The sequence below is a fragment of the Prionailurus viverrinus genome, chromosome C1 (genome assembly GCF_022837055.1).
Source record: "Prionailurus viverrinus isolate Anna chromosome C1, UM_Priviv_1.0, whole genome shotgun sequence".
NCBI classification, from domain to species: Eukaryota; Metazoa; Chordata; class Mammalia; order Carnivora; family Felidae; genus Prionailurus; species Prionailurus viverrinus.
In genome coordinates this window covers 68187345-68210752 of record NC_062568.1, presented here as the reverse complement: position 1 = coordinate 68210752, position 23408 = coordinate 68187345, and the positions used below count along the sequence as shown (strand labels likewise).

The 23408-nt window shown below is 34.8% G+C and overlaps 1 protein-coding gene across 16 annotated transcripts in view; it reads right to left on the bottom strand.

Moving 5' to 3' along the window:
• Positions 1 to 1030: 1030 nt before the first annotated feature.
• The window catches only part of BAZ2B (bromodomain adjacent to zinc finger domain 2B), a 424035-nt gene continuing 401657 nt past the window's right edge, over positions 1031 to 23408 (bottom strand). For 11 of the 16 annotated variants that reach the window (XM_047870150.1, XM_047870147.1, XM_047870154.1 and 8 more), the window contains 10 exons: positions 21850 to 22505; positions 21298 to 21571; positions 20966 to 21121; positions 20429 to 20589; positions 16276 to 16586; positions 15754 to 15889; positions 11960 to 12106; positions 6410 to 6675; positions 6013 to 6156; positions 1031 to 2524 (listed from right to left, as the gene is read on the bottom strand). In XM_047870150.1, the coding sequence (XP_047726106.1) occupies positions 2371 to 2524; positions 6013 to 6156; positions 6410 to 6675; positions 11960 to 12106; positions 15754 to 15889; positions 16276 to 16586; positions 20429 to 20589; positions 20966 to 21121; positions 21298 to 21571; positions 21850 to 22505 (2405 nt within the window). In that variant the 3' untranslated portion in view covers positions 1031 to 2370. The remainder of the gene's footprint in view (positions 2525 to 6012; positions 6157 to 6409; positions 6676 to 11959; positions 12107 to 15753; positions 15890 to 16275; positions 16587 to 20428; positions 20590 to 20965; positions 21122 to 21297; positions 21572 to 21849; positions 22506 to 23408) is intronic. The other 5 variants (XM_047870155.1, XM_047870159.1, XM_047870161.1 and 2 more) reach the window with 1 other exon arrangement.

Below are 23408 nucleotides of genomic sequence, written 5' to 3'. Positions count from 1 at the left end.
CTCTCTCTCTGTCTCTCTCTCTCTCAAAAGTAAATAAACATTAAAAAAATAAATAAAGGAGTCAGTATTTACCAAGATTTCCTTTTTTTTTCAGGGACATTTATTTTTAAAAGAAAATTATCACTCTTGAAAAATTGTACTTTGTGTGTTTAAGTATTTTACTTCTCATTTATGAGCTCCTCAGACACCAGACATATTATTATCAAGCTGCTTATATACCATCTAATATAAATTAACGTAAGCATGTATCATCCCTAAGGCACAACACCCCCATGAAGAAGACTCCCCATGGAGCATCTGGCAGTTCAATAAACACAGAAACCAGACACTTTATTTACAGCACCACCTTGTTCTTTTCTTCAGATAGTCTTTTTGATGAAGCACCAGCCCCTTAAGGCATCAGTGCAGTATATGGTTAACAAAAACTGACATATTTACATAACAACAGCTGACTTTCATAGACGTCTCCATAAACAATCTAGAAATTCTGGAAAATACTCAGTGGCTTCGAAGCATTTTAAAGTTAGTAATATTTTCTTCAAAACTTTTCTACTCTTCCTTCACTATTAAAACCATTCTCTAAGGACATCGTCTCAGGACCACATCTTCACTAGGCTGTACGCTCCACGATGGGTCTGTGCCTGTCTCGTTCACCACTGATTCCTCAGAGCCCAGCAAGGCATCAAATCATATTTCAAGAATGCTTGAATTGGTAGCTCATGACTTATTAGACTAATTCATAGGATCAACTTTGCTTATTGACAACTGGGTTATATGTCTACCAGTAGAGACATTTCTCATTCAGAACAAGACTTTTAAAATGTACTCTAAAATTTTCATATTGAAAATATGAAAAAAACAAACAATAAAATGCTGTTCAGAGATGAAAGCCACAACATTTGACTTAAAACCACCCTCCTCCATCCAGCCCACTGTCCTTTGAGCTACAGTCTGTTGTTCCTCCTCTATGGTTTTGAAAAAATCAAATTTAAATGAACATTTCCAGGCTCATTAAGAAAAACTAAAAAACTAGTTTGTAAAAGTCTTTTATTGTATCCGTGCCACACATAGTAGTGAAAAATAACACTCCTAAAAAAAAGAATGCTACCTTTTTCACAACATTTTATTTTAAATAAAACTTCAAGTACTCTTACATAGGTACAAAAAAAATTCTGATCTATTTGCCTCCAACAGGCCACCACAACACACAGTAGATAAAACACAGTGGTTACAAATGTCTTTTAAATTTATTTCTGAGGCAAGGCAAATGGGAAGGAAATGTTTCTATGAAAAAATACTGTGTGTGTAGGAAATTGTCACAATTTTATTCCACATGGATACAAATGATTATACTTTAATTTAGGCCCTGGTGGCTTAAAATTATATAACAAAATAGAAAAATGGAAAACTAATATCCCCTACACCCTGTTTCAAAGGCAGGCACTACCAAGATCAAGGAGACGCCACAGTGTTGGTAGAGGATAATTACTGTACAAGCTGTATAGCTATAATTACCTTCAGACTAAAATAAAATGCTACAATCCTTCTAAGGCATAAACAATAATGTCTCCAAACAATATATACACATAATACATATTTAAAACAAGACTTAATATAAACAATAATGAACAGTATATACATGTCAATTTTTCTTCACTGTCTTGAAATACAATTTAACTACACAAGTGATGCAGCAACATATATATATATATATATATATATATATATATATATATATAAATGTACTTGTAACTCTACAGTAAAGTTTATTTTTGGTGCTTTATAGCACATCAGTGTAAACAGTTTAACTTGGCTTTGTTTTATATTTTAAAACATTCCTTGTTGTATTTTCAAGATTTAAAGCAATTTTCTAGTTCTTCCTTTTCACAGAAAACGAAGATTCTGGATGTGGTTTAATCATAAATAATTCATAAAATTAAATACATTCACTAAAAAATAAACTACAAAGTAAAAAAATGAAAAATAGATATTTATTGAGAGGGAAAGGAGAACCATTTCCCACATTAGAGCTCTGGTGTTGAATATTCAGTGCGATTTGATATATTTTAATTGCTATTGCACTATAACACCCTTTCCTCTGAAAATTCTTTGGGTGTGCTTCCCTGTTCTACCTAAGTTAGCTGATAAATCACACAAACCAATAACCAAGGGCCTTGGTTGTTGTTGGAGTGAAGCCTTTAAAAATGGTATCATTCTTCTGATACTTTTTTTTTTGTTTTTTTGTGATGCTTATTTTAAGGAAAAAAAAGTCATTATGTATGTGCCTTGCACATTTATGTAAATACAGTTCACATTGCTGGTCTCATTTGTCCTTGTTTAAAAGGAAAAAAAAGAGAGGTTATTATAACTTCAGCTCACTTTGAAAATATCTGTCCACTTTTTTTCAAAATACTTCCTCATACTGTGGCCAGCTCTGCCTATATCAGAATCATCTTCATTAAATGTTTCACAGTTGTCAAAAACAAGCCTGACATCTACAGCAAAGGTTTCAAGGTTTGGATATCTGAAAGAAAACACATGATTTAGAGATTGTGTTTACAGGGTGGCTTTCTTTTATCAACAAATGAAGATGTAATAAAAGGTAAAAGGAAAAATAAAACTGAAAGAAAAAAAGATTAGGATAACTACATTTAAACTGACAGAAAACATATTATACTTTCTTATAGATAAACATTTAAAAAATTGCATGTGTTCTGAACCATGTAGGATTTAAAAAGATTAAATGGAAAAAAAAAACATTTCTCTGAAGATCAAGATATATTTCAACTAACTAGCATTTTTCCCACATCCAATTTCCTGTCTGACCTGTACACAGTTCTCCATCCCAAGACTCATCCCACTTGAATGATTTATTAGTTCCTCTGACCAACTGTGGTACCCTACATTCATATTCAAAAATATTTGGTTGTGGGGCACCTGGGTGGCTCAGTTGGTTAAGCATTTGACTTTGGCTCAGGTCGTGACCTCACAGCTCGTGAGTTTGAGCCCCACATGGGGCTCTGTGCTGACAGCTCCGAGCCTGGAGCCTGCTTCAGATTCTGTGTCTCCCTCTCTCTCTGTTCCTCCCCTGCTTACGCTCTGTCCCTCTCTCTCTCAAAAATAAATAAACATAAGAAAAATATTTAGTCGCAATAATGTAAATACTTCCTATGCACTGTAAACGTTATACTTGCCCTGTAGCCTTTACACACATCTCAGGATATATTGCTCTGTGTTAAATCTGCCCCATTTCCCATTTTTGTTCTTTTCTCTTCAAATGTGCTCTTTTGCTAAAGCACTGGAGTGTGATAATCAAAACAAGCCAAAAAAAAAAAAAAAGTATGTGTTATCCCTTCATCAGAGGTAACATTATGAGGACCTGCCTTTCCATAAGAAGCACTGTGGCTTCAAGTTCTTTTTTGGCAGAATAAGTCCAATCCTCTTTCTCTGTAAGAACATGGAGAAAAGAACAGAAAGGTGAATGAATCTGCCTAAACTCATTAGTTAAAAAAAAAAAAAAAAAAAAAAAAAAAAAAGAGTGGTTTGTTTCAAGCCAACTGAAGCCAAACCAATACAGCTCACAAGACGGCTTCTGGAAATTTAAATTAATTCTAGCTTACGGTAAGCTAGATACTAAAATAATTTACCTATTAGAAATACCCATGAAGTACACACTGAAGCTCTGAGACCTGGGAAAGTAGAATTATTTCTTTGATGGACTGTCTTGTATAGTCTTCCCCTCCTTCCCACTTCCATTCTACTATGTGCCGTAATAAAAGGAGTAACTTTTCTCTATCTGCAATGGGCTCACCAAATTAATTCAGAACTTACGTCACCTCACCCATTTTCCTGTTATTCTGGGGATTATTTTTTAATGAAGGCAAATTCACATAAAATAAAGTTACCCATTTTAAGGTGGCATTTAGTACATTCACGACATTTACTATTACCATTTCTATCTAGTTCCAAAACACTGCCATTATCCCCAAAGGAAACCCTGTATCCATTAAGCAGTTAATCCCCATCCCTCCCTATCTTGTCTCTGGCAACCACTAATCTGTCTTTGTGGATTTATCTACTCTGGAAGTTTAATATAAACGGAATCATACGACATGTGTGGGAATAATTTTTATAAAATATTTTAAGGTTACTTTGAGAAATATTTACCTCTTTAGACTGTTCTTTACTGTAAGAGAAGGTTAATGATTTTTGCTGGGGAGACTAGAATCCAGGTGAAACAAATACTATTCTTATGTCTTGTCCCTCTTCCTTTACAGAAGGATGGAGCAGCATATGGAACCCAGAAAGAGTCGCTAAAGTAGGTACTTCCTCCACTCTATACATTTCTAGTTTAAACATTTGAAATAATGTTTATGAGTTTTGGTTCCAACTCATTAGTTTGGGTTTAATCAAACAACTTGGATTTAGAAGGGTTTGAATCCACTAAATTTTGCCTCCCACACAGCTGGCATCACCAACAGGATTATAGAGAACTGCTTCCCTCTCTCTGCCTGCTTCTGCTGTGACTTCCTCCATTCACCAGGCCTCATTCTCAAAAGGGTGTGCTAATGTTTGGTAATGTCTACGCTCTGCCTTGGTGTTTATTTTGGGGATCTGGAGGCTTAGGTTGATCCTCCATCCAGGAATTGGAGACACATGTCAAGTCTTTCTGTGTAAGTCTTGTCGTGGCCATGTTGACCATAGAGCCCATGATGCTGCCCACCTAAACATCTCATGTTTTGAAAGAAAAAGCAAAATAACTAGTTTATATCCAGACAGCAGCCATTGCTTTTTGGTTCACATTAGAACCGATAGTTTTAATAATTTTAAATGTTTTCTGATTTGGGGCAGATCCCTTCTATAATTTTTTTAAAAGTAAAACAAAACAGACAAAATCTTTTGAAAGGCTGACATTTCAGTCTCCAAAGAAATAAACTACTCATTTGATCTGTCTCTTAAATCCTTTCATACATGTGAGAAGGACACTGATTATTAGGGTTAAATTCTACTTAACTCTTCTACACTGAATGTAAATTATGGAGCACAGTGATTTTCACCAAAAGAACATTTAGGAGGAACTAAACAACATATTGCATTGTAAGGATAACACCACCACCACCACCAACAACAATAATGTGATTAAAATCTATCTTACAGTTATTCTTTCAGTGTAAAATTCCTTCTTTCTCCATATTTTTTGTGACCTTGCCTGAAATTACGGTCACAGGGTAGATTAAGCTAAACCAGTACGAAGGAGTAAGAGGAGCAGAGAAGAATGGAGAAGAGAACACACAAGCTCCCAGCTCCTGGCCACTTACATGGGGGATGCTTTTGTGTGGGCTTATTTGGTAAGTGAACAGCCTCATTTTTGTGGCTGCAAAATGGGCCACTGTTCAGAACCAACTCAATTCCACTAACAGCTGCTACTTGCTGGTAGGAATTTGAGGTAGTCTAACCAATATCATTAACTGTGGCCAGGAAGTCACTTTATTCTTTGGGTAGGATCACAAAGAGAATGTGGTAGAGAAGAGCAAATAGTAGTTTTCTTTCACATTTTAGTAAGTAAATTTTTAGTATTCTCCAAGACCTCACAAGAAAACTTTTAATATTTAAAATTTCCAATGACCTTCTATCTCTACATTATAACAATCTGAAAATATTACAGTCAATTTTTATTAAATCCACACGAGATGTTATCAATATTCCGCTGATGTATGATAAAAGCTCTCAATTATGTTATTTACTTACTTTGGGAGACTTCCCTGTTACTTTTCTTTACCTCTTAGGCTGGGTCAGGTGGCCTTCGATGTCAAAAGCAGCTTTATCACACTGCTTTTCCATTGTTCAAAAAATTTTAATTGACTTGTCTAACCAAACACACATACAGACAGACATATACACACACACCCCTCCAAAGGTAGGGCTTTTATTTAATGTGTCTTTGGCTCACTAGAGGACTACCCAACACATATTAAGCATTCAATAAATATTGAATTGAAATGATTTACTTACTGCCCACTACTTAATTTCTCTCTAATTGTGGAAAAATCCATAGGCTTCTTAATAACTTTCTTATAACCAGGAACGAGTTTCAAGTTTACAGGAAGTAGAAAAGGCCACGCATCCTCATGAGTTTCCATTTCAGTAAGGATCATACTAAAAAAAAATAATAATGTTTGAAGTCAGTATCTATGCTTTAGAATTATCTATTTTTATTAAAAACTTAGCTTTTATAATCCTTCAAGTAAAAACAACACAAATTCATTTATTAAAAGAGATGAAATACATTTACTGATATTGTAGACTGTACATTTTCCTATCTGTCAAAAGTTGTCCAAAAGTCACCTTTAATACAGTAGAAAGTTTCTAAACAAAAAAAATGAGTACGTGTGTCTGAAATAATTAATACCTGCAAAGAGCGAGGTCTTTGGAGTCATCTCTTTTAGGTTTCTTAACAGAAGTAGAACTTTCCTGTTTTGACAAGTTAATAGAAGTGTTTTCCTCTATTTTTCTTTTTTTCAGGTCTTTGTTTCCTCTTTTCAGTGAACTATTTGTAGATGCAGAGTCTTCATCTTCAGTATCACCTGTTAAAGTTCCTTTCTTGCCTTTCTTTGACTCATTAGTCTTTTTTCCTTTGACATGAAGTTTTTTGATTTTTAGAGTTTGACCACTTGCCTTTAATTAAAAAAATAGATAAATAAATAAGAAAATAACCATCTACAGACCTTTTATTACTTTAGCGGTGCCTGGGTGACCCCGTTGGTTGAGCATCCGACTTTGGCTCAGGTCATGATCTCACTGTTTGTGGGTTCAGGCCCCGTGTCGGGCTCTGTGCTGACAGCGTGGAGCCTGGAGCCTGGAGCCTGCTTTGGATTTTGTGTCTTCCTTCTCTCTCTGCCTCTCCCCCTCTCACGCTCTCTCTCCCTCTCTCCCTCTCTCTCTCAAAAATAAATAAACATTAAAATTTTTTTTAATTATGTAAGTCTAACAGGACAAAAAGAATATTATCTCTGATCTAGAAGGCTGATAATTTTATTTTTAATAGAGATTTATGAATTTGTTTTCCCATAAGGTTAAAATCTAATAAAGCATGAAAAATCTATCTTAAGAATTCTTAAAATTCGAAGATGTTGATCTTATGGTAATCTATCTTTGGTACCAAAGAACTTAGCAGTATTCCTTTAGTGTAGTCACTAACCAAACGAGTTTAAAGGTACAAAAGGACTATCTCTGAGAACACAGTTAGGAACAAAGGTGAAAATGAACAAAAATATAGACCTTATTAATAAGATACTTGAAGAGGTAGTTGAAAAGCTAGGCTAAAACATGAAAAATAGCTCAGAAAGTGTCAAATAAAGGAAAAGTCCTTTATATGTGATTAAATCTACTGGAAATTGATATATCTCTGTTTTTTTAAGATAAAGAAAAAAAAACATTCGCTATGAAAAGAGAGCTCCATAAAATTGTGGTTCTCAGGTGTGAATAAAGCAACGGTGAAAAATGAGAGAGAGAGAGAGAGAGAGAGAGAGAGATGTCTGTTTTTGCAGAAAACAATAGACATAGTATAAAAGAGATCACATTTGAAATTTAAGGTTACGAATTCTAGCTATAGCTCTGTCAGTGACTAGCTATGGAATTTTCACAAAAATGTCTGTGAGGCCCTATTTCGTCATCTGTAAAATTAGAAAAGTAAGCCACACAATTGGTAAGGTCATTCTAGCTCTAAAATTACATGAACAAAAATCTCAGTGTGGCCTTCTGCAATGTAATTACAACTGTAGACAGCACATTGATGTAACAATGAGCCCCCGTCCTTCATCTAGAAATAGGGAAACAAGTCTGTATTTTGACAGTTAAATGTTATAATAAATATAATGGATCCTAGGAGAGAGATAGGCAGTCACTGGTAATGCACGATTTTGTTTTGGTTTTCCAGAATAGTGCTAACCTTCTTTTTAAAAATGATTTTTTCTCCTACCCAGACTGTTAAAAATTCTTAGACCGCAGAGTCAGATATTTGGTCTAGCCTTAATCTAAAGTTGGCTCTATTCTTGAAATACAGTTGGCTGAAAACATTACTTTGAGGTATTTCAAATTAATTTCTTTGACAATTTCATGAACTCTGCTATTAACATTTTAAAATAATTGCTCTTAAGCAATTAAAATTATTTGGTTCTCTATTGGGAAGTTAGAAATATAGTTAAGGAGATATTTTAACTGCCTAAAATAAGAAAGCAAACTATCAATCTGATACCTTCCCCATATCATATCAAAGAATCACTACCCCCTTGTCACTAAAATAATTAAAATGTTTTACTAAGTCTCCTTTCCATTTAATTTATTAATTTTTATTCACTAATATCTGATATTCTGAGTTTTCATATAGCCTGAGCTTCCAGCACTCTTAAATCATAAGAAAACAGAAAGAGGATGCTTAATATAATGATGAAAAAGTCCATTTAATGAAGATTAAATTAGGTTAGATTGAATAATTATGCCACTTAACAAGGACAATATTTCATGAATACGGGCCAAAACTTCTAGTTCTTTATGTGAACTAAATTATTACTTGGGATAATATTCTAATAAACTCATAACTACGGTAGGAAAACATGAAACTTAAATCACAGAATCAAAAGGTTTTTGTGATGTTTCAAAAAGACAATGAAGTTTATACATTTCTTTAATAAATAATGTTTATCAGCTTGCCTCATTACACTGTACACATACACACACACACACATATATATCTATATATTACATTTTCATTTTAGAAAGAGAGAGAGACAGCATGCGAGTGAGCAGAGGAGAGGGAGAGAGAGAATCTTTAATTAATTAAATAATGATAAATGTATATTAATAACATTAACTTTAAAAATCTTTTTACGGGGTGCCCGGATGGCTCAGTCAGTTAAGCAACTGACTTCGGCTCAGATCATGATCTCATGGTTCGTGAGCTTGAGCCCCTCATTGGGCTCTCTCCTGTCAGTGTAGAGCCCACTTCAGATCCTCTGTACCCCTCCCTCTCTGTCCCAAAAATAAATAAACATTAAAAAAGTCTTTTTACATCAAAATCAAATGTTTAATATTTTTATTGCTATAAGAAACGTAACATCTAATTCACTACATTAAATAAACAAAGAGAGCAGAGGCTTAGAAATCTGCATTACATAAAAGCACTTGGATTAGATCATAGGGTTTAGGATTCTTAGACCACTGCTTGAATGGAGTGATATAATTTAAGCAAATTTACTGAAAATAAAACCTCCTATAGTCTACCAGATGATTAACAAGAATTAACACACCAATTTGTTAGTAATTCGGGAAGCTTTAAAGAAGATTTCTATAAGTTGACAGTTAAGAAGCTAAAACATAATTTATGTACAACCAGTGAAAATTATTATTGAACTACACTTAACTAGATAGGATAAAATAATCAAGTAATGAAAAAATTAAAAAGTGATAACTAGCGAATATAATGCCAGGCAGAACCATCTGCTGTTTTATAAAATATAAACATATAATAAAAGATATTATATATTATAAAAGTAAAATATAATAAAAATAAAATATAAATAATACAAATAAAACGTAATAAAGTATTATATACATATGTCACCAAACTTTAAAGTCATAAAAACTCTCACACACATGACTATATTTGATCTTCAAAAACCTCTATAAATTAGATACTATCCCATTTTACAGATAACCCTGAAGCTAAGAATGTGGTCCAATGTTTATAAATCAGGGAGGTGAGAAAAACCACCAAGGGACCGAAAAAGAGCAAAGGCAGGTAGACAACCAGTTAAGTATGGTATCTTAGAAGCCAAGTGGAAACAGGGTTTTAAGGAGAGGAAGTGCTCCACTCTATTAAATGTAACTAATAGGTTAGATGAGGTCAAAGCACTGATCACTGAGTTGAGCAATGTGGAAGTCATTTGTGGTCATAATAAGAGCACTTCTGGAGAAGCTGTGGAAGTACAAATCTTACTGGAGTAAGTTCAAGAGTGATTTGGAGGAGAAAAATCAGAGAGAACCAGAACAGAAAACTTTCCACAAGTTCTTCTATAAAGAAAAGGGGAAAAATGGAGGCAGTGGAACAAGGAAGAAGTGAGGCCAGAAGAGGGTTTTTGTTTAGTTTTCTCAAGATGGAAGGAAGGAGGCTGGATGGAATTTTAGTAGGCTGATGAGAAGAACACAGGGGAGAAAGAAAAACTGATGATGGTGCAGGAGAAGAGAGAACTGTTGGTCATACTCCTAAGAAAGTGAGGGGGGGGGTGCCTTGGGTGGCTCAGTTGGTTGAGCACCCAACTTTTGATTTTGGCTCCGGTCATGATCTCACAGTTGGTCATGAGATTGAGCCCCACACTGGCTCAAAGCTGAGCATGGAGCCTGCTTCAGATTCTCTCCCTCTACCTCTCTTTGCCCCTCCCCTGCTTACATTATCTTTCTCTCTCGCTCTCAGAAGAAGAAGAAGGAGGAGGAGGAGGGGGAGGAGGAGGAGAAGGAAGAGAGAGGGGATGGGTTCCTCAAACCAACTTAGAGCCACTAGTAGTTCATGGCAACAGGAGAGAAGGGAGGGTATGTAAGCACACATACAGGAAGGATGGTGGATGTAGTGGCAAATTCTTATGATCTTTTCTTCTGGCGGCTTCTATCTTCACAGGGAAATGGAAGTAAGGTCATCAGTTGAAAATACAGATGGAGGAGACAGAGCTGGAGGTAAACCATCAGGCACCATTAAAGGCCCTCTTAATGCCTTGAATTTAAAGGGCTGGGTGTTTATTCCAACCACATTCAGATATAAAAGTATAGGTGCTGGAGAAGTCAAAGTTGGATTAGCCAGAATCATGGTTTTCCTAAGTGAGAGAGCGGCAAAGGGGATAAAGGTGGATACAGTGATTATGATAATGAAATGTTGACACATTACAAGCTAGGTTAGGAGAAAAGAAAGGACCTGAAGGGGGAGAGGGTCTTCAGATAAACGGTGAAAAGGTCTTCAGATAAACGGACTGGAGGCCAAAGGACTGTTGGAATTAGAGTGAGAAAGGGGGTAGACAAGAGAAAGGAGGTGGTGAACAGATGCGTGTTTGGAATTTACTTTATGGAGAGGCAGCAGTTACTGGTAATGATTAATGATAGCTAGTGGTCAAGAGATTAAACATGGGAAGGGAGTGCCTGAGTTAGGAAACACCTAACAAAGACTCTGGCCCTCAGTACACACTGACCCTTTCACACTTCTTACTTCTTACTTTCTAATTCTATTATCATGTTGCTTCTCTTTAATCAATCGGTATGAGTGTCCACAGGTTTCTAATTTAAATGTGACCAGAAAGTGACTTAAAATATATATTCTTGTTACCATGACCTAGCAATTTAACTCCTTAGATATATACCCAAGTGAAAACATTTATTCATACAAAAACTTGTGTATGAATGTTTCACAGCAGCATTATTCATGGTAGCCAAACCATGGCAACAACCCAAATGTTCACTAACTGAAGAATGGATAAACAAAACGTGGTATATCCATATAATGGATTATCATTTGACTGTAAAAAGGAAGTACTAATACATGCTAGAACATGAATGAACCCCGAAAATATTGTGCTAATGCAAGAAGTCAGGCACAAAAGGCAGTATATTGTAATGATCAGAATAGGTAAATCCACTGAGACAGAAAGTAGACTAGTGGTTGCCAAAGGCTAAGGGGAGACGAGGAATGGGGAGTGACTGCTCATGGGTACAAAGATATACTTTTTTTAGGGTTGTGAAAATGCTGTGGAATTAAATAGTGCCAATGGTTGTACAACTTTGTGAATATTATAAAAACCACCGAATTGTATACTTTAAAAAGGTGATTTTTATGACTTATGAATTATATCTTTAAAAAATCTCCATACGACTCTGCATTTTGATTTGGCAATTAAAAAATTTAGTGTTAGATCAGTCTTACCTTAGCAATGCAAGCTGGACAAAACCAGTCCCCATCTGGTATGGTTGTAATCTTGGGTCTATGGCAGTATGTGTGACAGCCTTTGTCACAACCATCACAAAGGAGGAGCAGTTCTTCATTATCTCCCTTTCGACAGATCTGGCAGTACTATAATACATGAGAAATCATTTAAAATTAACTCTCTGCTATGAAGAAGAGTTATTGGAATATTAAACACACCATAATTCCTAATTTATATTAGTAACAAACATTCCGCTTGCTAACAAATATACAGTAGCCATACACATCTATGTATCTCTCATTACACAGATATGGACCACATGACGGGTGAGCAGTTCAATTGGGGTAAATGCACATTTCGGGTACACTGCAAAGAACAAAGCTAGAGGTTGAATGCCTGCACACACTTCAGAAGCATGTACACATTAACATATGAAATAATTAACATGACATTAGAGCACATAAAGCAATGAGTAGCTTTAATACATGGTGTTTTAATTTTCAATGTATTTCATCTTTTGCTTATCTTAGTATCCTCATGATATCCTGAGAAAGAAATAAGTAAGAGTTAGAGTAATTTTTAAAATAAAAATTAGGAAACTTGTATTAGTATCAAAATTACATATGGTAATAAAAAGATGACCCTATATATTGACTAAGTTATCCATCTATTTTTTGTGATTGATTAAAAAATGTGTCCAAACCAGGAAACTTTGGAATTCAACCCAAATCAAACAAATGTGTCACAAGTGCAGAAAATGGATCCCACAAAATGTAAAGAGGAGAAAAGTGATACAATAAATTAAATCAAATAATTTAATTAGTTATGATTTATTTTGTAGAACAAAATAAAATTACTTCTCTGTGAAAAAGTTTCTAATGTCATTAAGAACTTTAAAATATATAAGGAGAGTTTTCCCCCCATGCATGCATATTCTGTATAACAAGTTTCACAAAGGGAAAGAAACAAAGTCAGATAAGAAAAACTTTCAAGATGGCTTTATAAACTGTATTTTGACCTTTAGTTTATATTCTCAGTCACGGTAGTAAATGTCTTGTAGTAAATGTCTTGTAATCAATATTTTAAAAAATGGAAACATTTAAACTTTAAAGCATACCAATTTAAAGTTATATATTTATACTCTTAAAAACAAAATAGCTTAACTGCTCAAACTTATTTTTAAAATTTTCAATATAACAGTAAACCTTAAACTGGGAAAATCTAAAATAGTGTTATATAACTCAATATGTACAATAATGATAGCTTAAAAATTTTATCAAATTGCAGATACACACTATTCAGCTTAAAAATCTATCAAATATATGTAAAATACATAACACTAAAATTGGCATGTGTGCTAGGAGCAAAAACAGCAGAGGTTAACATTCCAACAGTAAGTATTTATTTTATGACCTTTCCTAACACCATATCACTAAATACCTCAGCATGGTATTATTTCTCCAAATTTAAACTACAGCTTTAAAACTTCCACTGTAAAAACATTCATTGTGAAATAACATTTGGAAGGTTATATTTAAATCCCTATAACAGTAAAATTAAAACATCAGATTCACGAACATTATGTAAATTCTGTTTCTATAACAGATAACTAAAAATACTATAAAGTGCGTCTTACATCTCACATTTATGATTGAAAAATAAAATTATTTTCTGATACTTATTAAGAAAGGATGGCAGGTATCAAGCTTATAACACTTGAAAAATCACAGCAGTGGCTTATAATATGCTACAGCAAATGTAGAGCATAAACAGTAGATATTGTGTATGCTTAACATTACCAACAATACAAAGCAAACTGTGGACAGAGAATTATCTAGAGGCAGATTATGATAGCTTCTTCTTTCCTTGGTAAGCCTGATCTCTGACAAATGAGGAATATCTAAGGGTAACTGAATACTTTAATTTTGTTAGGACTTGTTATGAGGATTAGTATAGGCACTATTACATTACTAGTTAACAGTTAAAAAGTGCTCATTAATCTCTGAAAATGAAACTATGCCTTCTTTCAAAGATAGTTTCATAGAAAATAATGTATTATTAAATATTAAAAAATGAATATTATAACATGAAATTAAATAATAAATGTATATTAATAACATGCAAAACAGTTTACGAATTTGCTAAAAATGACATAAAGCTTGTAATTGCAGTAAGTATACTAATGTAAAGGCAGATTTTGGTAAAAAGCTCTGGGTTTCTATATATAAATTACAACAAAACTGACCACACTGTAATGACTATTATGGTGCATATGAGAAAAATAATGGTTTGATGTAGGAATTCAATTGTTTTTAATCATTACAGCCTAGATTTCACTGAATAGATTTCTCCAAGGTGATTTTAAAACTGGTTTTAATATTAAATTCTAGAAGAAAAATTCTTTTTACCTGGTAAAAATGCTACCAGATGAACAAAACAATGCCTTAAAATTTATGGTAAATCATAATATGGATTGGAAAAGACCTAAATTTGAGAAGATTGTGAAAACTGCAGATTCATTATTCCATGGATATTTTATGAAGAAGGGAAAAACCACAGAAGAAAAAAAACACATTTTTTTCTTCACAGAAGTAAAGAAAAACCATATTTATTTGTAGGAATGAATTAAGTAGTCTAAACTTAGAGATGAAAATGAGGGCAGGAATGCTAAATTATTTCAGGATCACTTCTTTTCTTTCGAAGTCATTAATAAAAACATATCTCAAATGTTTGGATTTTAAAGCTAATCTGTAATTCAAAAGCAAATGATAATTTAAGCCATAAAATTTCACATATTATAAATATTTCTATATACGATATATAAGAAGCAAGAGGGACATGAACATGACTTAAAATAAGTACCTCCCTGGAAGATATATGGAATATAGCTTTCATTTTGAGTATACTGTATTTGGTGCCTGGTACAAAGTAGAGGCCACTACAGGATAACTACTTGGGCTTGAACAAAGAGGTGAAAAACTAGTTTTTAACTGTGAGTGGAAAAAATAAAACATCTATTCTTCTCATCAGCTATATCCCATGTCAAATATACAACATCAAGTGCACAAACTAAGAGCTCTTGCTTATCCTGTATTTACTAACCTAAGCATTTCTCAGCATTACAAAAGAAGAAAAAGAAAATTGATAGAAATATAAAGACATTTTAAGAATGCAATGAATGGCTGTGCCTGGGTGGCTCAGTTAGTTAAGCGTCCGACTTTAGCTCAGGTCATGATCTCACGGTTTGTGAGTTTGAGCTCTGCGTCGGGCTTTGTGCCAACAGCTCAGAGCCTGGAGCCTGCTTCACATTTTGTGTCTCCCTCTCTCTCTGCCCCTCCCCCACTCATGCTTTGTCTGTCTGTCTCTCTCAAAAACAAACATTAAAAAATTTTTAAAAAAATATTAAAAAAAGAATGCCGTGAATGTCTGTAGCAGATAATGTTAGCAACTGGAATGTTTACACGTGTGAAAGGGTCTTCAAAATATTTAGATTAACAGCTATTATGTTGACAGAATACAGAAAACAACTTCAGTCAGAGTTATAAACGATATTCAATGGAATGCGAATCAAGATTTAAAAAAAATAAGAGAACACATTTGGTAGGTTCCTTCAGAGAGCTCAAAATAAGGAAAAAAGTATCACACTAATACAGTATTTAAGAATTAAGCAAAGTGTCAAGTAAAGCATACATTATTTTGACAATAAGTAATGTACAGTTAAGAAAGATTTAGAGGTTGGGAAAAACAGGACAAAGTAAATTAGTTATAGTATTTCTTAAATGAAAACACTTACAACTTTCATAATTGATTTTTCCCATGCTATTGATTTCTGTAACTGCTGAATGCACAGAGCTACCTGTGCAGCACTGCGAGCTTCTGACAATGCCCTTCTCCATACCCTGAGCCCTGGAGCAATATCCTCTTCAATTCTGCATTGAAATATAGAAAAATTAAGTAGGTCATATCCATATTTATGGTCACTGAATGTGAAACAATCATCACACTGAAAGCCAAGCAATGACAAAAACATGTAACAGCCAATAAGAATAAGGTTTAAGCAACTAAATTTGATGTAGTGCACAGACTGTGGCTACGTGCCTCAAAGCTTAGTCACAACCAGGTAAATGTAAGATCACTTTGCAGGATTATCAACGCACATAACAAAAAAAAAATGTTTTTACAAAGCACCATGCAAATAGCATGATCCATATGGATCACAGACATACAAGAAGATACATAGATAACAGGCAATAGAAAATAGGCTCCAATTAGCAAAGAAGCACAATAATTTTTCAAGTTAATCTCAATAACCTACCCGTCACCATCACCACTAATGGATGGTGCAGGAGCAGGGACAGTAACTGTGCCCACATTATCCAGTTTGATCTGAATGGTGGTACTTAAGGGGCTCTTCAGATACCTTCTCTCAATGTTCCGCTCCAAATCAGCCAGCCTGGTTACAGCTATATCTAGGGGGTTGTCACTCTTCCGTTCTAGTGCATGTGCACTGCTTTCTTCTTCGCCAGTAAATTCTCCATCATGCTCCTTGCACAACTTAGAAAATGACTTATGTTCAAAATATACCAAGTCCTCCCTTTCTGATGCAGGCTCTGGACACATCCAACCCTATATATCAAGAGAATAATGTTATTATGGTTTCCTCTTAAAATGCCTGATGGGTGAATTACCTGTACTTAAAATACAGCAGCAGACACCAGCTGATCTCAAGGATCTTTACTGAAAATTTTTACCTTGTGTTTCCTAATGCTAGGTAGAGACAAAAACAGAAAATTAAAAGAAACAGGTGTAAGGAAGGATTGAAGAAGAAAATTTAGTAACTTTTGATATGAAAGGTATAATGAAAATCAGCAAATATTCCAAAGGACTTGAGAATACATGCTTATTGATTTCGTGGGACCACTTAAATGAAAAGCTCTCAGTAGTCTCTAAACTTTGCTCTTCCTTTCCATTTTCATTCCTTCCACCACTCTTCCATACAGATCCTTGTACTTACCATTTTTGCTTCAGCCACACAAGCTTTGCCGAAGCTGTTACATTTGTCTGTATGGCTTCTCCTTCTTCTCTTTACCTACCTAACTCTACTCATCCTGTAGCTCTCATGTTAAAATTTAGTTCCTCAGGGAATTCTTCTCTGATGTCCTTTAGGAAGTGAAGTCTCCCCATTACAGGCTCTCACAGAACCACAAAATACTCCATAGCCTTGTGATAGTCCCAATTTTACACTATGAGGGCAGGGGCCATGTCTGCTTTTAGTCACTTTATCTCCAGCATAGTGAAGGCAAACAGACGGCACTTAATATAGAGATGTCAATTGAATAAATGATCTTACAATTCAGCTTGCTTATATCAACCTTCTAGCTCTAAGTCCTTCAAAGATTCCCTACTATTTAACTATTCCCTATATTTTTACCACGACATTCAAGTACCTTGAGCTACCCTTTCTTTCATGTTCCCATTTATGCATCCCCCACTGCAGTCAAAATCCATGACCTGTCACTCCACAAATATGTTCTGAGCTTCCTGATCCTTGTGCTCCATTCACGCTGTTCACTTTTCCTGGTATGGCATTCCCTATTCCGGGACTGTCAAAAGCTTCCTCATCTCAAGTTCCAACTCAACTTCTACATGAAATCTTCCCTGATCGCTCCCATATCACCACCAGAAGTCATATATTCTTTTACTAAATTCATGTATGACTGTATACTTCCCTGTAATCAGTTACTAGATTCTGCAGAGATGTATACATCTCTTGTCTCCCTATCACATGACAAGCTTTCTGAGGGCAGAAACCACCTTTTATCCCATTTTGTGATGTCCACTGACTAATGTGGAATGGGTACATAGTAAATAAAAAACAAAATGAACATTATCCTTTTTATTAAATCTCTTTAGAGATAATTACCTTGTCTTATATATTGGGATGAATTCTTCCTCATTATATTTAAATTTTTTTTTAACGTTTTATTTATTTTTGAGACAGAGAGAGACAGAGCATGAACGGGGGAGGGGCAGAGAGAGAGGGAGACATAGAATCAGAAGCAGGCTCCAGGCTCTGAGCCATCAGCCCAGAGCCCGACGTGGGGCTCGAACTCACGGACCGCGAGATCGTGACCTGAGCTGAAGTCGGACGCTTAACCGATTGAGCCACCCAGGCGCCCCTTCCTCATTATATTTAGAAAGGACATTTATATTTAGAAAGGGTGAAATTATGAATAGTACACATAAGTGCACTAGGTACAACTCGTGTCAAATGTCCTCATTCTTTTTTTAAATTTTTTTAATGTTTATTTATTTCTGAGACAGAGAGAGACAGAGCAAAGGTGGGGGAGGACCAGAGAGAGATGGGGACACAGAATCCAAAGCAGGCTCCAGGCTCTGAGCTGTCAGCACAGAGCCCGACACAGGCCTCAAACTCACAGACTGCGAGATCATGACCTGAGCCGAGGCCGGACGTTCAACCGACTGAGCCACCCAGGTGCTCCTCAAATGGCCTCATTCTTATAGTTTGAAAGGAACCCTATATCCCACTTAAAAAAAAATTCCAGGGTGCCTGGGTGGCTCAGTCGGTTAAGTGTCTGACTTGGGCTCAGGTCATGATCTCACGATTGAGGAGTTCCAGCCCTTGGGCTCCTGCTGGCAGTGGGAGTCTGTTTGGGATTCTCTCTGTCCACCACTCCCCCACTTGCGCTTTCTCTCTCTCTCCAAATAAATAAGTAAACTTAAGAAAAAATTTCCACTTAGCTACTGAAAACACAGCCAAACACATCTAAGCAGCCAATAATGTGAAAGGGTCAGTGCACTAAAACCTGAGTGTGTCTCCAGGAAAATGTTTCAGGTCCATGTTCTGACTTTATACATAAGTTAGAAAAGCATGATGATATGCTTTTCCAACCAATAGCCAATCAGAACTGGCAAATTAGATAGAGGGAGGGAAGTTGGAGGAAAATAGCGCTATTAGAACCAAATTTATCTATTTATTTTGTTTTTGTTTTCGTGATTTTAGAGCCAATCAAATTTAAACCAGCAAGTAGTAACAACTGACCATGAGAGAAAACAGACTATAGAAAGCAGATATTGCCATTTAAAAAGCAAAGCACACTAGGATCATTTAATGTAGGGGTAAAACCTCTTCACATTTCCTGAGGGAATCATTATCTAATAATTGGTCTTCATACTGAAGATACTATGTCACCAATATAATTTAAATCAAACTCATTATTCTCAATTTAAGAAGGTAGTGTAATGCATAATATAAGTGACCCAACAAACACGTTAAAAAAATTCTGCCACTAAAAGGAATAATTATAATTTCTCCAGAAAATTAATTTGTGTAGAAGAGTTCATTTGTTGAAGATGCCAGATAAATGAGTCAGTTTTATATTGTATTACAGTACCAGGAAGAAGATTCATATAGTTGGCTAGGACAATGGTTACAGTAAATGATAAATTTTTGCTTCCCAAAGTAGTTATGGTAGTTATGTTTGTGGCAAGAAAAGGATATTTTATTGGCTCTGGAAAATGGTATTTTTTGGAGATCCCTGAAAGTTTCTGAATGCCAGCATTAAAGTAATTTTGAAGAAATATTTTAATTACCGGATAGGATAGTATTATGGCATAAGCTTCTCATTCCGGATAAAACATGAAATATCAAATCGAATTACATGGAAACTACATTTTCCAAACCTTTTCAGGTGTATGTCTCACACTTATTCATCATCAATCCATTTATATCCTCAGAGACCTCACCTTATTATCAATTGAGAGGACCTTTATACTCTTTACAAAACCAAAAAAGTCTTGTACAGAGATAAAGCTTTTCTTTTGCCTTTCCACTGGAAACCAGTTCTGATTGTTGTTTGTGACACGGTAATGCCCAGTAGATAAATACATATATTAAAAGCTTACATAATATGTAGGTTATGCATGTCTGAGTACCATAATATAACATACATTCAGATATAGCCACATTCTCCAATTTTACATTATATAGAGTGAAAGTCTGACACAGAACATGGCTTGTATAGAGGTTCTTCCTGGTCCTATATGAAACACTACAGTAGGAGTTTAATAGAGCATTATATTACCACCGGTAAAACTGTGAAAGTCTGCTTGCAGTAAAGAACTGCATACCAGAAATGAGATTTTTGATTGTCATTAAGGACGCAATGAGGTTCAATAAAAAGAGCATGTGATCTGGAGTTAGACTGACAGAGTGACTTGGTTTGAACCCACATGTAGCCACTTACTCTAAGACTACTGGCAGGTTACTTACTCTGAGCCTGTTTTCTTACCTGTGCGATGGGAGAAATTAATTCAGGATTGTATGGAGACTTAAATGAGATAAAATGAAAACATTCAACACAGGAACTGGCATATATCAGGCATACAATCAATGTTAGTTACCTTCCATTATCCTAAAAACAGATTTTATTCCAAGCCAATTTTACCTTTACTTGCAAACTTGCTGATGCAACTCTCCTTTCTAGATCTTCTACCTGTTGAAGAATACTCAAATCCATTTCCATTGCTTGTTCTTCTACTGACCAGTTCTCCACAATATCTCGAGTTACCTGGTTTTCTTCATTTTCATTTAATTCAATAATAGCAACTACATTTGAAAAGAAATTAATTTTAAAATCTACTTTACTCCTCAGTGATTTCTCTCGGAAAGTAAACAAAATTCCATGGGAACTCATGCATGTAATCAAACACACACAAATGCACCTGTGCATATGCAGGCAGCTTATTTTTAAAAGCAGGAATATTCTTTTTTAAGAAACAACACAATATGTCTGCAGGTTGTAAAAAATTGTAAGTAATACCACTTCAAGGAATGTAAATAGTTACTGTTTGTTGAGTAAAATAGGAAAAAAAGATGCCTTTTAGTAATAAATTAAGACATACTAAAATATATCCTAAGGTAAAAGAATTAGTAAAATCTTCATAACTAAGCAAAAGAGCAGAAATTTCTTTTAGATACATACCATCCTTATTCTTGATGCAAGCTTGGGTAATATAATCCAAGTGTTTCTGAATTTGTTTCTGTAATGCCTTTTCTCTTATTCCTCTGAGATGCAGCACTTTGAGCAAAGCTTTTAGGTCCTCTGGGTCAATAATTCTCCACCAACCAAACTGCATTTCTAAGTCAAGATGAATATGTAGAACTTTTACAAATATCTTGAATACAAATTAATGGCACAATGCAAATCAAAAGATTTATAACTACATATATAACCATCAAAGATTCAGTTATAATACAGGATTCTATTAACAGTGAAATAATGTAAGTGACTAAACACCATCTCAATGTACCCACCTTCTGGAATAGGTTTTGGACTAGGAAAATCTACTGGTTTTGCTACTTCAACAGCTGCAGGTTGAGTTGAAGAGACTTTTTCATTCTGTGGGACTGGAGATTCACTTTTACTTGAAGCAACATTGGGAGTCAAGAACGAATTACCATTTCCTTCAGATAATCCCAGCCCCGATCCCAGACTAGGTAAAGGTGACGTAAATGGAATATTGGAGGTAAGCACGCCAGTGGGCCATCCACAAAACTGGAGTCCCATCATAGATACTCCACTTTTCATCTACAAAAAAACAAAACATTTCATAAGTAGAATAATCTAAAAAGTTAGGAAAAATGTTTAGCATCTTAAATTATTTTTTAAATTCTGAAAACAAAGTTATTAAAGACGCCTCTGCATTAGACTAGAAGTGCATAGGTTTGTAATGAAGCTTGGTAATAGCAATTCTGACTTTTCCCAGTTTTCAAACGGTGGCAGTGATCATACAAATATTCAATGGATTCCCCATCTTCATGGGGTCAAAGATTAAAGAAAGCAACATAAAAATGACCAGTACAAACCTGAAGAGGTGATACAGCAAATGGATTTAGGCCAACAGGATTCTGAGCAGAAGATGACCCCAAGAGGGGAGCCGGAGCAGGGGAGGGGGACTGGGATGGTGGCTGAGACTGAGGAGTCACCACAGAAGCAGCTGATGCATCAGTATGGGTGAGTGAACTGTCATCACAAGGGGTTCTTGGCAAAAGGCTGAACCACTGTCTATTCTTTTCAGTCAGTGTTTTTAACAGCTGGTCATTGGGTAGAGGGCTGTAGAACTTCCCTGGACCACTTGAACCAGGACTGAATGGATTATTAGAGTCTGTCTTCTCCATGTTGCTTTGTGTTGCTGTTGATTGAATGCTGGCCAATGAATGTTTTCCACTGTTTTGATAAGACAATGTACACCCGTTTGCACTGCTATTTGGTTTGGGGGTTATTATGTCTGACTCAGGAGACATTTTAGCTACTTCTAAAAGCTTGCTTAATTTTGAAAAAGAGCCAGGTTTCTGAAGAAACAAGTTTGTGTTATCTTTTTCTTTAGGATCTTCCTTTTGCTCACAAAGATCTGGATTTGAGCAATTTAAAGTATCTTCAGAAGTCTCAAATATTTCTTCTTTGATCTGGATACTTTCTGCCTTTTTTAGTTTTTCTCTTTCTTTTGCAATTTCTTCTAGTCCTATAAAATTGAAAAGTATGAAGGTCAGTTATTCTATCAAACCAGTATTTTAATTGAATTTTATTACTATTTATCAAGTTATATGCATAAATATCTAAACAAACTTCTAGATTACTAATATTCTCCATTTTTTCCCTTTCTTTATAGGCTAGATTTGTTTGCTCATTGGAAAATTAATGTAATTTTGTAACTAATCATTACAAAAAATTAAAATATTAACATATTAAAAGCCCTAATACATGACAAAAATTACTATTAACATTTTTTTGTAAATCCTTCTAGGAGTTCTATATGCAAACACATATACACCTAAGCCTATAAAGTGAAAAGAAAAAAAGGAAATCCTATTATAATATTCTAACCTACATGTTTTACTGAATAATACTCCGTAAACATCCTGATATATCAATAAATATATAACTGCACCATAAATTTTAATGGCTATCTTCAATGGAATGCAATTAATTTAAATAATCAATCTTCTACTGATAGCTATTATTAGGGTCTAATTATTCTATTATAAACAATGCTGTAAATGGTGAATGATCTAGTATCTGTATCATTGTACTTTAAAATTTTTTTTTCTGCTTTACTTCCTTAGCATAAATTTCTAGAAAAAAAACTTACTGAATGTTGAGATAGGTACTTTTCAGAATTTTTGAAGTATAATTGTCTTACTCCCCTCTAGAAAGTCTAAATTGATACACATTAACACCAGATGTACACAAAAGCATGTATTTCCCTTAGTCCTCAAATAAACTGAATACTATTCATATTTTTTGTCTTTTCCAATATCTGGGGGGTGAAAGTCCAAATTGTACTTTTTAAATGATCACTACGTAAGATTATCTTTTCATAGGTTTATTGGTATTTCTCCTTTGTGGACTTCTGGTTCATATGTTT